At 44.5% G+C, this 17,944-nt stretch overlaps 1 protein-coding gene across 1 annotated transcript in view; it reads right to left on the bottom strand.

Moving 5' to 3' along the window:
- Positions 1-293: 293 nt before the first annotated feature.
- Positions 294-17,944, bottom strand: part of MYOZ2 (myozenin 2) — a 148,367-nt gene continuing 130,716 nt past the window's right edge. Inside the window, exons 5-6 of the mRNA XM_075336690.1 lie at positions 7,650-7,833; positions 294-750 (exon numbers count right to left, since the gene is read on the bottom strand). Of these exons, the coding sequence (XP_075192805.1) occupies positions 516-750; positions 7,650-7,833 (419 nt within the window). The 3' untranslated portion in view covers positions 294-515. The remainder of the gene's footprint in view (positions 751-7,649; positions 7,834-17,944) is intronic.

Here is a 17,944-nt window from a genome sequence, read left to right as displayed (position 1 = left end):
TTACTTTTTATTTCTGTTGGCTAAACAGGTGAAATTAATTGCAAATACTGCCAATGATACAAGTATTTTACGGTCTTCGTAAAAAGTGTTTATTTCCTTTAAATAAACATACAAAAATAACTTCACTAAAGAAATCAGTAGAAACCTTTCCAACAACTCGTATATGTTATTAGGACTGATCCTCGTGTTATACATCGCTTGGTTTCTGTGTTAGGACCCGCTAGTATATGACTAACTCAATATAATTTATTTGTAAATGACAGACTCATACTCAAGAGTGAATTTAGTGTTGTGGTTTATTGATTACATTGTAACAAGTAGGGATTCAGCTGAGACCACAGCTCACCAAGTACTGAAATAATTCTGAACATACCTGTTACAAATATAAAACATGATACATTCTGACAAGCCGCTATTACCTGCTGAGCATACGGTTATAAAATATTAATCACAAACATCCATAACTAGACTACTGTACATGGGAGTAAAATATCTCGACTATAGATTTCACATATTTATAAATCATCCGACTCTGGGACATCAGGATTAAAGAGGATGTCAGAGGAGATTATAATGTGGGGGTTCTCAGATGTCCACCCTTGAGGTGTTCTGTTAAAGGACTTTCTTGCCCTGATGGGGTCTATAGACATATCAAATGGAAGTGTGTTCATAGAAAGCAGGTCAAAATCTGGGATCTTGAAAGTGATCATCCTGGATGCTTTATCAAATCCTCCAAATGGAGTTGCCGCCCTGGTAACAAAACACAGAAAAGTCTATATAAATGTTTATATGCTTATTTATAATTAGACACACATAACAAAGAAGAGAACAAGCATTTAAAGGGGTGGTTCACTACTCAGCATAGTGACCACACATTGATTTAAACCTCATAAAGAAGGCTTTTTTCAAATACCTTGTTTAGTCAATTGTGCCTCTGAGCGGCGAGGTCCACTCATTCACATCAGGTGACCCCAGGGCTCTGTGACTTCTGGGGCCCGGTGATGTCACGTCAACTTCTAGTTAATTCAATATGACCGAGGCCGGCCCCATTCTTCCAGAGTGACTAGGCTGTGGGCAGAGTTTCACCACACATCACAGCCCAGCATCACTCCTGCTTGTGGCACTCTGCTGTGAAGGAGAGAGCATGCAAGATGCTAGGCTGTGACACTGGGCTGTGACGAGGGGTGAAACTCCGCCCACAGCCCAGTCTCTCACGGAGACTGGGGCCCGCCGCAGTGAGGTCGGGTCAACTGGAAGTTGATGTGACATCACAGGATTCCAGAGGTCACAGAGCCCAGGGGTCATGTGATGGGGATAAGTGGACTGTAATAGCGCCGCTTAGAGGCACAACTGACTAACAACGTATTTGAAAAAAACCTTCTTTATGAGGTTTAAATTGATGTGTGGCCACTATGCTGATAAGTGAACCACCCCTTTAAGGAGTTGTATAGCTTTTACAACCAAGTCAAATAGAGAGTCTCGCTGAACCAAATTGGTCTCTTCTGTGATAAATCCTCCCAAAAATCAGAGCATTTCAGTAGTGGAGCTTTTGCTTAAATTTCTGTACATCGACGACCCGCAGTGGAATGCACACACATACGCACATACACCCGGTGATACCATAGTGCTCTGGGTACCTGGGGCACAGTGCAACGTGAGAACCTGCAGTGGAATGCATTGAGGACTTGCAGTGGAATACATCGATTCACTCCACCGTGGGTCCTCCATACATTCCACCGCAGGTCCATGTGTTCCACAGAGTTGCCAGCCGGAAGCAGTATGGTACCACTGGATGTTTCTGTGTGTGTATGTAGATGTTCCTGTGATCTGATGTGTGTGTGTGTGTGTGTGTGTGAGTGAGTGCAGTCCAGAAGCAGGGGAGGATCACTGTGGAACACACAAGGACCTGGTGGGAGCGCCTTCTGTAGATCATAGAAGGATTACAGGAGGACCTGGGAGCGACATAGATCTCTGTGGTCTAGTGAGTTCTCCTGGGGGAAGTGTCTGCCTTTTTTGGGTGGTAAACTTAAGCCAACCCGTGTTTCCCCAGAAATAAGCTTTACCCCAAAAATAAGCCGTAGCACGTTTATCGGGGCAAAAAAAATAATATAAGACAGTGTCTTATTTTCAATCAAAAAGACTGCTGGAACACCATTGTAAATGTGAACAGGGTGCTAGCTAAAAAATACACAATCTATATAAAGTGAAAGCTGCACACCAAATTCAGAGAATATGAATAAGCATAACTGCTCTATGATACATAAAGAAATGAAAAACACAATAAGCCATATGAGAAATTGAAAAAACTGAAAAATGTGACATTGCATGACTGCTAAGGATTATTTTTTTTTAAAAAGGAGATATTTAGCTAATGTATTGATCACTTCATTACTTCCCGATACCACTTCACGGTAATCTCTTATTTATCGGGTCCCTAACCAAATGTTACCTCTATATGCGGTTAAAACCTGCTTGTGTGTATCTGTCCCTAACCAAATGTTACCTCTATGTGCGGTTGAAACCTGCTTGTGTATGGGAAGCCAGGGACCTGGCTATATAGGAATTTGAATAAACATGGCTAAAGGGCGGGGCCGGGTTCTCAGACAGAAAAAACTGCATGTGCGCACTAGAAAATGGATTTTTCTTAAGAAAAATCCGCACTCTGTGGCAGAATACCGCACTCGCGGCAAAAACCGCGGTAATAATGCACCCACGGTATTGCCGCTATTTTTCTGTGGGTTGGTACCTGCGGATTTTTACCATTATCTATGGCAAAAACCGCAGGTACCTGCGGAAAAGAAGTAACATGCACATTAATTCCGCAGCGGAAAATCCACGGGTAAATCCGCAGGTATAAAAAAACGCAGTGTGCGCACAGCATTTTTTTATACCCATAGGTTTTGCTGGGGAATGACTGCAGAAAGGTGATCTCATTGAATAGGGTGTTTTCCCTTGGACACCAGCACTATTTGGGTCTGCAGTGTGCTATTTATCAACAGGATCCCCTCTTTGAATCAGCTATTAGGCTACAGAGGGTTTCCCTGAACCACGATTGTAGTTTACTATTGGCCTCCTGAGGAACCCACTTCTGGGAGAAACGCGTTGAGGCTTGAAATTACCATTCTCTTCACATCAATGAGTTACGTTTTTGATGTTTCCTCCCTACTGTCCACCCGCCACACCAATTTATTTGTTGCACTTATCTTAGCCACTGCACCTTTTTTCCAGCATGGACTTCAGGTTCAGCAGAGAAAGTCATCGCGGAGTGGGGGCGCCATATCGCATTTTTAGGGAGCCAACCCTCACTGTTAGGCAGTGCACAGATAGGTGCAGCTATTGAGGGCTAGCAATCTATCTTGTGCACTTTTAGTAATCATTGTGTCGTTTTAAGTGATTTAATAAAGCATTTAAGTTTTATAGGGACAGTCTATGTGCAGGTATCTTCTTATTCCCTAGTTGTTATCACATATATGAGTCCTGCAGGAATGTTAAAAACATTTTCTGCCGCAAATCCGCAGTAAATTCACGGTAAAATCCGTGGTAAATCCGCAGCATGCGCAGATAGCCTAACAATCAAAAAGACTGCTGGAACACCATTGTAAATGTGAACAGGGTGCTAGCTAAAAAATACACAAGCTATATAAAGGGAAAGCTGCACACAAAATTCAGAGAAATATGAATAAGCATAACTGATACATAATGAATGAAAAATACACTTAGCCATATGATAAATTGAAAAAATTGAAAAATGTGACATTGCATGACTATTGAGGTTTATTTGAAAAAAAAGAGATATTTAGCTAATGTATCGATCGATTCATTACTGCCCGATACCACTTCACGGTAATCTCTTATTTATCAGATCCTAACCAAATGTTAACTCTATTTGCGGTTAAAACCTGTATATTTTTTAGCTAGCACTCTGTTCACATTTGCAATGGTGTTCCAGCAATCTTTTTGATTGTTATGCAGTTTTTTTCTGTCTGAGAACCCAGTCCCGCCCTTTAGCCATGTTTATTCAATTTCCAATATAGCCTTCCCATACACAAACAGGTTTCAACCGCACATAGAGGTAACATTTAGTTAGGGACCCGTACACACAAGCAGGTTTTAACCGCACATAGAGGTAACATTTGGTTAGGGACCCATACACACAAGCAGGTTTTAACCGCACATAGAGGTAACATTTGGTTAGAGACCAATACACACAAGCAGGTTTTAACTGCATATAGAGGTTAAATTATGTTAATGTTAGGAGATATTATAATTTATGCATGGGAAACAAGTAAATATAATTTGAACATAATTTTGCTGTTAAGTTCATCACTAATATTTCATGTTTTATATTTCTCCTGCCAAATCCTCACTTCTCTCCATGATACAAGTAAAATATATCTTTGTACCGTGTTAGCCATTTTTCTCTCCATGAGTCAGTCTGGAAGTGACATCACAGCATCTCATACTTATTTCCAACAGCTGTTCCTAAAACCTTGTTATTCTCCGATAATTCTCACATATTAGAGACCTGGGAAATAGTACCAAGATTTTGCTGCTATACTGAATATCTAATTGTTAACAGTGGAGATACGTGGAATAAAAAAATACTATGTTTGGTTATTAAGGCATTATATTCCTAGAGTGAGTACATGAATAAGGAAGCTTAAAGGGGTTGTTCCCTTATAGTTAAATCTCTCTTCTGACTGTAGTTTGCTATATTAAAAAAAACCAAAAAAAACAAAAAAAACGTGCTTAACTCATCTTCCACAGGTCCACTGGCGAGTCTCCGCTGCAGCTCATAGTGGATGTCACGGGAAAGCCCTTCTAAACCTGCTAAGCTCAGTGATTGGCTGTTGCACTTTCCATATCACTTTCAGTCACTGGGAACCACTTGAGAGACAGTACACCCAGGGAAGCTGCATACAGCGTTTTGTTTTTTTTTTTTTAAAAAAAAAATATATATATAAATATATATATATATATATATATGTATATATATATATATATATATATATATATATATCAAATTGCAGCCAGTAGAAAAATATAGTTAAAAGGGAATAATCCGCCTGGGATTCCGACACCTTCCACTAACTAGCTGTGATGGCTGCGGCTGCTGATTATACAGTAAATAATGTATGGGGCAGAACCCAGCAGTTCTGGACATTGTTTGATGGCTGCTACCGGGCTCTGCATCTTATCTTTTACTCATGTGACATTATGAAGATAAACCCCAATAAAATCCCATCAGCTTGCAGCAGTTTTTTTTTTGCTGTGTATCAGTATTTAGGTGGCTTGCTTGCCAGTGTGCCGGTTCCCATTGGCTCACATAAGTATATAGTATGAGGAAATGAATGATTTAAGTCCCATAAGGCTATGTTCACACTGAGCTTCAGGAAACACTAGTTTATTGCTGGAGTTTTTGAAAGTCTTTTTCATTATCTGAAGTGTTATTTGATTACTTTTTCATTTGACAGTACCTAGTTTGTAGAGGTTTCCTTCGGGACAGGCTTTATTTTTCCGAAACTTTTTCAGGGAAAAAAAAACAAACTAAAAAAATGTCTTAAGGAGACGAAGAAATAATGTGAAAACTAAATACACAGCTCTGGCAAAAATTAAGAGACCACTGCAAAATTGTCAGTTTTTCTGATTTTTCTCTTTATAGGGATATTTTTGAGTAAAATGTAAATTGTTCTTTTATTCCATAAACTACAGACAACGTCTTTGAATTTCCAAGTAATACATTTTGTATTTATTTTCTGAAAATGAGAAATGGTGAAAATAACAAAAAATTGCATTGTTTTCAGACCTCAAATAATTAAAAGAAAAAGAGTTCATAATCATTTAGAAACAACAATACTAATGTTTTACCTCAGGAAGAGTTCAGAAATCAATATTTTGTGGAATAAGCATGATTTTTAATCACAGCTTTCATGCATCTTGGCACCACCAGTCTTTCACAATGCTTTTGGGTGACCTTATGCCACTCCCGGTGCAAAAATTTAAGCAGTTTTTCTTTGTTTGATGGCTTGTGACTATCCATTTTCCTCTTGATTATTTTCCAGAGGTTTTCAATGGGGTTCAGGTCTGGAGATTGAGCTGGCCATGACAGGGTTTTGATGTGGTGGTCCTTCATCCACACATTGATTGACCTAGCTGTGTGGCATGGCGCATTGTCCTGTTGGAAAAACTAATCCTCAGAGTTGGGGAACATTGCCTGAGCAGAAGGAAGCAACAGTTTTTCCAGGATAACCTTGTATGTGGCTTGATTCATATGTCCTTAGCAAAGTTTAATCTGTCCAATTTCTAGAGTATGGTAATCTTCTCTGATGAGTCTAATTTTCAGCTTTGCCCAACACCTGGTCATCTAATGGTTAGACGGAGACTTGGAAAGGTGTACTAGCCACAGTGTCTTGCACCCACTTTGAAATTTGGTGGAGGATCAGTGATATGGGGATGCTTCAGCAAGGCTTGATATGGGCAGATTAAACTTTGCGAAGGACATATGAATCAAGCCGCATACAAGGTTATCCTGGAAAAACAGTTGCTTCCTTCTGCTCAGATATTGATGACCTATTCAGTGAATACATGGACAACACCTGTAAGCACTACAGATACTTATTGTGAGCATTAGTAGGTGTTTTGATAGGCAGATGCCCACTGATTCATAGCCACAACTTCCAGTGTTAGAAAAAACACTTTAATGATCTATAATCTAAACCGAAGCAAAACAAAGCAATAACCTCCTGTACTGGATTTAAGTGGTACTTTGCACACTATGACATTGCAAGCCGATGGTAGCGATGCGGGGCGCGATAGTCTCCGCCCCCGTCGCAGCTGCGATATCTTGTGATAGCTGCCGTAGCGAACATTATCGCTATGGCAGCTTCACATGCACTTACCTGCCCTGCGACGTCGCTCTGGCCGGTGAACCGGCTCCTTCCTAAGGGGGCGGGTCGTGCGGCGTCACAGCGACGTCACACGGCAGGCGGCCAATAGAAGCAGAGGGGCGGAGATGAGCGGGACGTAAACATCCCGCCCACCTCCTTCCTTCCTCATTGCAGCCGGGACGCAGGTAAGGCGATGTTCCTCGCTCCTGCGGCTTCACACACAGCGATGTGTGCTGCCGCAGGAATGAGGAACAACATCGTAACATTGGTCCTTCCGAAATTATGGAAATGAAATGACCGACGGTACACCGATCATAGAATTTTGACGCTTTTGCGCTCGTTAATCGTAGTAAAAAGGATTCACATACTCCGATGTCGACAGCGACACCGGATGTGCGTCACTTTCGATTTGACCCCACCGACATCGCACCTGCGATGTCGTAGTGTGCAAAGTAACCCTAAGATTACAGCACTAATATGAGTACATTATTGCAAACAGCAATCTTGACAAATAGGAAATTTTTACCTTGAGATGAATAATGCCCATAGTTTCTTGTACACCCCACCTCTCCTACACATAGAGATTTATAAGCCCTCTGGTTCCTATTTCCGCAAAAATATCTAGTATTATTGTGCATACACACAAGTCTATATTCCAAGGAATACCATATAGTGCCCTTGCAATGTAATGTATTTTACCTTTAGAGCGACATTAACTAACATTGTAGAAAATAATGGAAGGAGTTAATTTGAAATCTTTACCTGTTAAAACTTCTATAGTCTGGTGCCTCCACCTTGTTTCCCGGTGTGGGCATTTTGGGATATAGAGCCTCTAGTAGATCTGGGTCATTCACAATTGCTTCTTGCCAAGGAGACATGTAATACTTAGGAACTGCAGTCTCATTGAATTTTTCGGGAGGAATTTCTTTAAGTGGACCTGTGTATCCTGGGTAAGTAAAAACACACAATTGACAGTTGTATAGCATTATTTTCAATTATGTAAACGGTCGGCACTGGATTTGAAAAACATGGCTACTGTCCTCCAAAACCAGTACAATAGCAATCCATGGGTTTTCTACGTTACTGCTGTTTCACCCCATTGACTTCAGTAGAGTAAGCTCAATGGCATAACTATAGTGGGTGCAGAGGTTTCTGCCGTACAAATGATCTTGGAGCCTAAATGTCACAAAGGTCCCTTTGGTCTATGTGAGAAGACCAATACTATTAAAGACCTGTGATAGTTGGGGTGGCCCCTGTTGGAGATTTCGAATTGGGGCCAAAGAGTTAGTGACTGTTTCAGCTGTAATACCAGGCACAACCTATTTCTTCATGTAAACATTGCACTTAAATTGCCTGGTAAGCTTGGCACACATTAGATGATATATATATATATATATATATATATATATATATATATATATATATATATAATATAGATATATATATCTATATATATAATTGCCTTGTTCTGTCTGTCTGTCTGTCTGTCTGTCATGCTTCAAAATTGTGTCCTTCCGGTGACATTGTGTCCTTACGGTGACACAAAGCTGATTGGCCGCTGGGCTCGCCATGGCCCCGCCCCCCCACACGGATTGGCCGCTCGCCCAGGCTGCGCCCCCACACGGATTGGCCAGCCGCTCGCCCAGGCTCCGCCCCCCCACAGATTGGCCTCTCGCCCCGGCACCCTGCAGGCATTGGCAACTCGGCCACGCCACGCCCCGCCCCCCTCACGCAATGGACGCTAGCTCTGCCCCCCCCCGCGCATTCCCCGAACTGACACGGTTCCCAGGTGAGTACTGTACAACCCCCCCCCCAACGGGAGCCCACATCAGCGTACGCCGCCAACCCAGCCGACACTTACCCTCGCATTGCTGGCCTTGCCGCCGTATGCTGGTGTGGGCTCCCGTGCGAGTGGGGGACGTGATGCGCTGGTAACCATGCTAGCATAGTTACCAGCACATCAAGGTCCTGCAGCGGCAGAAGATCCACACGCACACACATAACAGCACACACACACACACATACACACACATCAGATCACACTCATTCTCACAAACACCTCACACACACCTCACACACACATCGCATCCACACACTCACAGCATCCGGCGATATCGCTTGCTTCTCGGCCTCGATACTGTGCTGTTGTGACCTTCCAGGACCTGCCGGAGGATCACATGGCCAGAAGCATGTGGTATCTCCAGATGTTGTGAGTATGAGCGCGTATGTGCAATATAGTCAATGTGTGTGTGCGTGAGTGTATGCGATCGGGTGTGTGTCGGTGTGTGTGAGTGTATGCGATCGGGTGTGTGTCGGTGTGTGTGAGTGTATGCGATCGGATCTGTGAGTGTCGGCAGAGGAGCACGGCATGCTGGAGGAGGCTGGGAGGAGAGAGGCTGATCCTGGGGAAGGCTGGGATGGGGAGGCTGATGCTGGGGACAGAGAGGCTGATGCTGGGATGAGAGAGGCTGATGCTGGGGACAGAGAGGCTGATGCTGGGGACAGAGAGGCTGATGCTGGGGACAGAGAGGCTGATGCTGGGGACAGAGAGGCTGATGCTGCGGACAGAGAGGCTGATGCTGGGATGAGAGAGGCTGATCCTGGGGAAGGCTGGGATGGAGAGGCTGATGCTGGGGACAGAGAGGCTGATGCTGGGGACAGAGAGGCTGATGCTGGGGACAGAAAGGCTGATGATGGGATGAGAGAGGCTGATCCTGGGGAAGGCTGGGATGGAGAGGCTGATGCTGGGGACAGAGAGGCTGATGCTGGGGACAGAGAGGTTGATGCTGGGGACAGAGAGGCTGATGCTGAGGACAGAGAGGCTGATGCTGGGGACAGAGAGGCTGATGCTAGGGACAGAGAGGCTGATGCTAGGGACAGAGAGGCTGATGCTGGGGACAGAGAGGCTGATGCTGAGGACAGAGAGGCTGATGCTGGGGACAGAGAGGCTGATGCTGAGGACAGAGAGGCTGATGCTGGGGACAGAGAGGCTGATGCTGGGGACAGAGAGGCTGATGCTTGGGACAGAGAGGCTGATGCTGGGGACAGAGAGGCTGATGCTGGGGACAGAGAGGCTGATGCTGGGGACAGAGAGGCTGATGCTGCGGGGAGAGAGGCTGATGCTGGGAGGAGAGAGGCTGATGCTGCGGGTAGAGAGGCTGATGCTGGCGCAGCATGGCGGATGGAGCACGTTTGGGAGTGCGCAGCATGGCGGATGGAGCATGTTTGGGAGTGCGCAGCATGGCGGATGGAGCACGTTTGGGAGTGCGCAGCATGGCGGATGGAGCACGTTTGGGAGTGCGCAGCATGGCGGATGGAGCACGTTTGGGAGTGCACAGCATGGCGAATGGAGCACGTTTGGGAGTGCGCAGCATGGCGGATGGAGCACGTTTGGGAGTGCGCAGCATGGCGGATGGAGCACGTTTGGGAGTGCGCAGCATGGCGGATGGAGCACGTTTGGGAGTGCGCAGCATGGCGGATGGAGCACGTTTGGGAGTGCGCAGCATGGCGGATGGACCACGTTTGGGAGTGCGCAGGATCGGAGATGGAGCACGATGGGGGGTGCACAGCATAGGGGATGAAGCACGTTTGGGAGTGCGCAGCATGACGGATGGAGCACGTTTGGGAGTGCGCAGCATGGGGGATGCAGCACGATAGGGAGTGCGGAGTATGGCGGATGTAGCACGTTTGGGAGTGCGCAGCATGGCGGATGGAGCACGTTTGGGAGTGCGCAGCATGGCGGATGCAGCATGTTTGGGAGTGCGCAGCATGGGAGATGGAGCACGATGGGGGGTGCGCAGCATAGGGGATGGAGCAAGATGGGGAGTGCGCTGCATGGGGGATGGAGCACGATAGGGAGTGTGGAGTATGGCGGATGGAGCACGTTTGGGAGTGCGCAGCATGGCGGATGGAGCACATTTGAGAGTGCGCAGCATGGCGGATGGAGCACGTTTGGGAGTGCGCAGCATGGGAGATGGAGCACGATGGGGAGTGTGCAGCATGGCGGATGGAGCACGTTTGGGAGTGCGCAGCATGGGGGATGGAGCACGATGGGGAGTGCGCAGTATGGCGGATGGAGCACGTTTGGGAGTGCGCAGCATGGCGGATGGAGCACATTTGGGAGTGCGCAGCATGGCGGATGGAGCACGTTTGGGAGTGCGCAGCATGGGGGATGGAGCACGATGGGGAGTGCGCAGCATGGCGGATGGAGCACGTTTGGGAGTGCGCAGCATGGGGGATGGAGCACGATGGGGAGTGCGCTGCATGGCGGATGGAGCACGTTTACGAGCGCGCAGGATGGGAGATGGAGCACGATGAGGGGTGCGCAGCATAGGGGATGGAGCACGATGGGGAGTGCGCTGCATGGGGGATGGAGCACGATGGGAAGTGCACACCTCCCCCCAACACACACACGCGCGCACTGCACAACACACCACACACACACACTGGGAACCACAAACAACTGCCCTACACAGACACCCACACACAGACAACGCTGCACACACAAATATACGCACATACCGCACAACACACACATTGCACAAAACATACCTCCCCCCAAAACACACCACACACACCAAACCACGCAACACACACACACAACGCTACAGACACACAGCGCTCCACAAACAACGCAACACACAAACAACACCGCTCTCACCCCCCGCCACACCCAGACAACACCCAGAACATGTACAGCGCCCTACACAAACACTTGGTAACTACACACAACAACATCTATATATATATATATATATATATATATATATATATATAAAACAAAAATCATACATGAACTACACAATACGTAAATTCTAGAATACCCGATGCGTAGAATCGGGCCACCTTCTAGTATATATATATTTATATATTTAACACCTATCGCAAGCAACATACATGATCACAACTCTTGGATGCAGACAGCAGAAGAATTTTTCGGAACCACAATGGACTGGCTTCCCACACAGAAGACTTAGATCATATGTTCAATGCTAAGCACTGCCTAAACTGGTGTAAATCACGCCATCACTGGACTGGACTGGAAATACTTTCTCAGGATGATGAGTCAAATTTTGTGGAAACCTAACGAAGGAGTCTGAGGATAGTAATTTCCGTAGGAACACTTTATGCTGTGCTACGTAGTGCTAGCCGGAAAGTTTGTTGAAGCAAGGGTAAAGTCATCCACAGACCAGGCAAAGCTTGGCAGAGAGCTGGCATGTATAGCCATAGTCCTAATTAGTAACGGAAGAGTAGTCAGAAAAAGGAAACACAATGATGTTCAGAAATTCAAAGAAATAGAAGGGGATTAGGAGAAGCAGTGTCTAGGATAAGGATAGAAAATAGAAGGGAAGGCTATAGGAGAAGTTGTGAAGAAAGGTAATACAAAGAAGATGCACTATAGTGACATGGAGTATTTAGAGGTCATGGCAGCAAGGTGATGGGAACATGAAGACAAGTGGAAGCTAGACTCAAAGAAAACCCATGTAGGATCCAGGACATCATGCTCTGATGTAGTCAGATACAGTATGTAATGGTCAGAAACTCAGAGGTCTCTGTATTGTTCACAAACCATAAGAAAAGCAAAGAAATGTTACAAGAAAGTAAACATGGGCCTTGTTATCAGTTTGTTATAAGCAGGAGGTTGAAAGAGTCAAGTGCATATTTTCTATATTCAGAAATAGGGTAGATACAAAAAAAGCAAGAGAGAATAGAGGTAAGTGAGCAGAAACTGGAGGACACCGGGTTCAGCCATCTGAATTACGGTAATTCACTGTCCAGCTGTGAATGGAAATCAAGGGAGTGGTAATGAAGCCACAACGAGCAAGCAACACAAGCTCACCACCTCATTATACTTTATAGTGTAACACTACAGTAGCTGCCCACTATTTTCTGGGTGAGGCTGTGAACGTTAGGAATTCTTCATTCGGGGTGGATCTGTATAACAGAAGCTAAGATGCTCTTTTAGGAAAGCTGCTTTGTCTACTTATGGAAAAGACTTAATTATGAGATTATTAGCAGCGTTTTCACATACCAAACTCTACTACGAAAAAAAACAAAAACATCTGAGCTTGAAGGGCTGTACATTCCTGGGTGTCAGTTATGTAACTCACTGAACCTAGAGGTTAGAGTTTCTATATGGTATGTGTAAAGCATAAGTCAATGTGGAATGTTATCTTCACTTTTCATTATGCTGATGTGACTTATTTTGTTGTAACTCTTGGTCATATGAAAAAATATTTTGGACCTCAAAAAACGTATGCAGCATTTTTATATGTCGTCCAGAATGGCTTACCAAATAATAAATACCACTGATGTACAGTATGTGTGCATTTTAAACAAACTTACTGTGAGGAAACCAGTGAGAATTAATAAGGGAATCATATGACAGCCTTTCTTTTTCCCTTCAAATAATTCAGTAATATCATTGAAGTGCCCTAAAATAGCTATATTTTGGCCACATATGTTCACAAATGGCATATACCTGTGCACACCTCTGTAGTCTATGTAGTCTAGGTATCAAAGGCATCAGATGGTCTCCTCCAGCTAATCACGTAGTTGATAACAATGTGCACAAAAAAATCTTACTTTTCAGCCACACTGGGCTTTTTCACTCCATAAAAATACACGTGCGTGGCGAGCCTTGGGGTCATCATACTATAGGTGGGGGACTTTGGGGGTTCTTATACTGAGTTAAGGATATTTTGGGACCTCATAGTGTTCAGAAGGGGATTATAGGGGCATTATACTTTCTGGGAGGTATTGTGGGGCATCATACTATATGTGGGTTACTGGGGATATCATAATGTATATGTGGGAAGTAGAGATGGGTGAACCCAAACTGGTGCACAAGGTCCCAAACACGGGTTTTCCTAGAAAACTAAAAAAATTTCTGTAAAAAAAGCAGGTTATTAAAAAACATTATGATTATACTTACCGGTCCAGTGAAGCATCCTGCAGACCCTCTATCTCCTGGGTGCTTCTGCTTTTAGGTCCGATCATTAACTTCCAGCAGTATTCACTGCACTGATCATCACTCGGCAGTCTTCAGCTTTTTTTGGCTGTGTTCGCGGTGTCGTCAGGGTTCACCTGAGTCCATGGCTTAGCCATGGACTCGATTGAACCTTGACTATCACTGTCAGCCTGCTTCTCGCTCTGTATAGACGCTTGTCTGTACAGAGCGATGAAGCAGAGCTGCCATATGACTATGTCGGACTAAGGATTTTTTATATAACAAAGATGGAGTCTCTATTTTTTTTTATTATTTCTAATAAAAAAAACATTTTTATGTGTTGTGTTTTTTTTTTACTATTTACTAGAAATTCATGGTGGCCATGTCTAATTTGTCATGACACCATGAATTTCGGGCTAAGTACCAGCTGATAATACAAAGCTGGCCCTAATCCCATTATTACCCAACATGCCACCATTATCAAGGCCACTGGACAAGCCAGGTAAAGTGCCAGAAAATAGCGATTCTATGAATGCGCCATTTTCTGGGGCAGCTGGGGGCTAGACAGCTTGGGCCACCCAGCACTGAGGATTCCAGCCCCCTGCTTCCTAGTTTTACCTGGCTGGCCATCAAAATATGGCGGGAGCCCACGCATTTTTTTTAAAAATATTTATTTAAATAATTACAAAAAAAATATTGGGCTTCTCTGAATTTTGATTGCCAGCCAAGGTAAAGCCAGGCAGATGGGGGTAGCAGCCCCTAGCCATCCGATTTATCTGCGCTGAAAATAAAAAATACTGCGGAGCGCTATGTCATTTTTTTTAAATTATTTATTTATTTTTACAGTACTGTGATGTCAGGGAATCACAGACACTGGCACAGAGAATGGGCGCCTGATTGCCTGTTGGAGTAACCTGAAACCAGCCCATACATTTGTATGTGGCAGGAACTGGATACAGCCATAAAGCTTATAGAGGAGGGGACAGCCATGTAGTCTTGCTCAGTTGGCGACACGCACTAACCCGGAGGCAGATCATACACTCTGGGCTTGCACAAAGGAAGATGCCAGAATGTATGGTCTCTTTCCAGGTATGACATCATTTCATTGGCTGGCAATCAAAATACATGGCAGCCCATTCTTTTTTTTTTTTATGAATTATTTAAAATAATAATAAAAAAAAAATGTGTGGGCGCCTGCCATATTTTGGTCACCAGTTAGGTAAAACCGGACAGGTGGGGGCTAGGATTCTCAGCATGGTAAGGCCCAAGTGTTCTGAGCCCCCCACACTAAAAACCGCAGCCCGCAGCCACCTCTGGAAATGGTGCATTGTTTCTTAGCACCATTTCCAGGTGCTTTACCCGGCTTGTCCAGCGGCCCTGGTGACGATGGTATGCTGGGTAATAAAGAGGTTAATACCAGCTTTGTATTCTCAGCTGGTACTAAACCCGAAATTCATGGTGTCACGCCAAATTAGACATGGCCACCATGAATTTCTAGTAACAGTAAAAAAAACCACAACACATAGAAAAAGTTTTTTATTAGAAATAAAACAAAAAAAACATTTAGACTCCATCTTTATTCTAAAAAAATCCTTAGTCCGACATAATCCACAGGGAGAGCAATGTCAGCCCTGCTTCATCACTCTGTACAGACAAGCGTCTCTACAGAGCAAGAAGCAGGCTAACACTGACAGTCAAAGTTCAATCGAGTTCATGGCTAAGCCATGAACTCGGGTGAACCCTGACGTCACCGCGGCATGACTGCCGAGTTACGAGCAGTGCAGTGAATACTGCCAGAAGTTAATGATCGGACCCAGAAGCAGCTGGGAGACAGCTATTCTGCAAGACGTGTCTCGGGACTGGTAAGTATAATGAGAATATTTATTATTAACTATATTCTTTATTTTACTGCCACCCGCCCCATCCCATAACTGTAAAGTCAAAGCTCGGGGTTCGGACGCAAGTTTGCGTTCTCCGGCCCTGAACTCGGACTTTACAAAAAGCTTGGGCTAGTCTCCCGATCCCGAGCATCGGGGGGTTCAATCATCACTAGTGGGAAGTCATTCTGTGTGTGGGAAAATGTACTGTTGGTTGCGTTATACTGTGTGTGGTGGATACTGTTGGAGAACATCATACTTTGTGAGAGTGAAGCTGTGGGAGTATTATATCATGTTTGGGGGGCCTGTGGGGGAATTATACTGTGAGTGGGGAAATCATACGTAGTGAGGGGCTATGGGAACATCATATTGTTTTGAGGGTATTAATTTCTGTGTGTGAATCTAATGTGGGGATATCATGCTGTGTGAGACTCTACTGTGAGGGCAGTATATTGTGTGACATGGAACTGTGGGAGCCTTATACTTTGTGGGGGCATCAAATTATGTATGGGAGCATGTAGAGTGGGGGTTTTATGAATGGAGTTATGAATTAAGTCAATAAAATGCTTAGGACATTTTAACAATGGCAGTGCCCTCTATGTAAGCAGGTAATTTAAACTAGCTATACCCAGATCGATCAAACATTGTGTGTAGAGTAATTAACAACTAGCTGTCAATTCTAGATAACCAAAAGGTTGAGCAGATCATTCCTACATGCTTCCTTGCTAGCACATACAGTGCCTACAAGTAGTATTCAACCCCCTGCAGATTTAGCAGGTTTGATAAGATGCAAATAAGTTAGAGCCTGCAAACTTCAAACAAGAGCAGGATTTATTAACAGATGCATAAATCTTACAAACCAACAAGTTATGTTGCTCAGTTAAATTTTAATAAATTTTCAACATAAAAGTGTGGGTCAATTATTATTCAACCCCTAGGTTTAATATTTTGTGGAATAACCCTTGTTTGCAATTACAGCTCATAATCGTCTTTTATAAGACCTGATCAGGCCGGCACAGGTCCCTGGAGTTATCTTGGCCCACTCGTCCATGCAGATCTTCTCCAGGTTATCTAGGTTCTTTGGGTATCTCATGTGGACTTTAATCTTGAGCTCCTTCCGCAAGTTTTCAATTGGGTTAAGGTCAGAAGACTGACTAGGCCACTGCAACACCTTGATTTTTTCCCTCTTGAACCAGGTCTTGGTTTTCTTGGCTGTGTGCTTTGGGTCGTTGTCTTGTTGGAAGATGAAATGACGACCCATCTTAAGATCCTTGATGGAGGAGCGGAGGTTCTTGGCCAAAATCTCCAGGTAGGCCGTGCTATCCATCTTCCCATGGATGCGGACCAGATGGCCAGGCCCCCTGGCTGAGAAACAGCCCCACAGCATGATGCTGCCACCACCATGCTTGACTGTAGGGATGGTATTCTTGGGGTCGTATGCAGTGCCATTCAGTCTCCAAACGTCACGTGTGTGGTTGGCACCAAAGATCTCGATCTTGGTCTCATCAGACCAGAGAACCTTGAACCAGTCTGTCTCAGAGTCTTCCCAGTGATCATGAGCAAACTGTAGACGAGCCTTGACATGACGCTTTGAAAGTAAAGGTACCTTACGGGCTCATCTGGAATGGAGACCATTGCGGTGGAGTATGTTACTTATGGTATTGACTGAAACCAATGTCCCCACTGCCATGAGATCTTCCCGGAGCTCCTTCCTTGTTGTCCTTGGGTTAGCCTTGACTCTTCGGACAAGCATGGGCTCGGCATGGGTGGAAACTTTCAAAGGCTGTCCAGGCCGCGGAAGGCTAACAGTAGTTCCATAAGCCTTCCACTTCCGGATGATGCTCCCAACAGTGGAGACAGGTAGGCCCAACTCCTTGGAAAGGGTTTTGTACTCCTTGCCAGCCTTGTGACCCTCCACGATCTTGTCTCTGATGGCCTTGGAATGCTCCTTTGTCTTTCCCATGTTGACCAAGTATGAGTGCTGTTCACAAGTTTGGGGAGGGTCTTAATTAGTCAGAAAAGGCTGGAAAAAGAGATAATTAATCCAAACATGTGAAGCTCATTGTTCTTTGTGCCTGAAATACTTCTTAATACTTTAGGGGAACCAAAAAGAATTCTTGTGGTTTGAGGGGTTGAATAATAAATGACCCTCTGAATAAACTTTTCACAATTTAAAAAAAAAAATAAAAAAAGAAATAACATTCTTTTTTACTGCAGTGCATTTCACACTT

This window comes from Anomaloglossus baeobatrachus, chromosome 1 (genome assembly GCF_048569485.1).
Source record: "Anomaloglossus baeobatrachus isolate aAnoBae1 chromosome 1, aAnoBae1.hap1, whole genome shotgun sequence".
In the NCBI taxonomy this organism is placed as follows: Eukaryota; Metazoa; Chordata; class Amphibia; order Anura; family Aromobatidae; genus Anomaloglossus; species Anomaloglossus baeobatrachus.
This window is presented reverse-complemented; position numbering and strand designations above follow the sequence as displayed.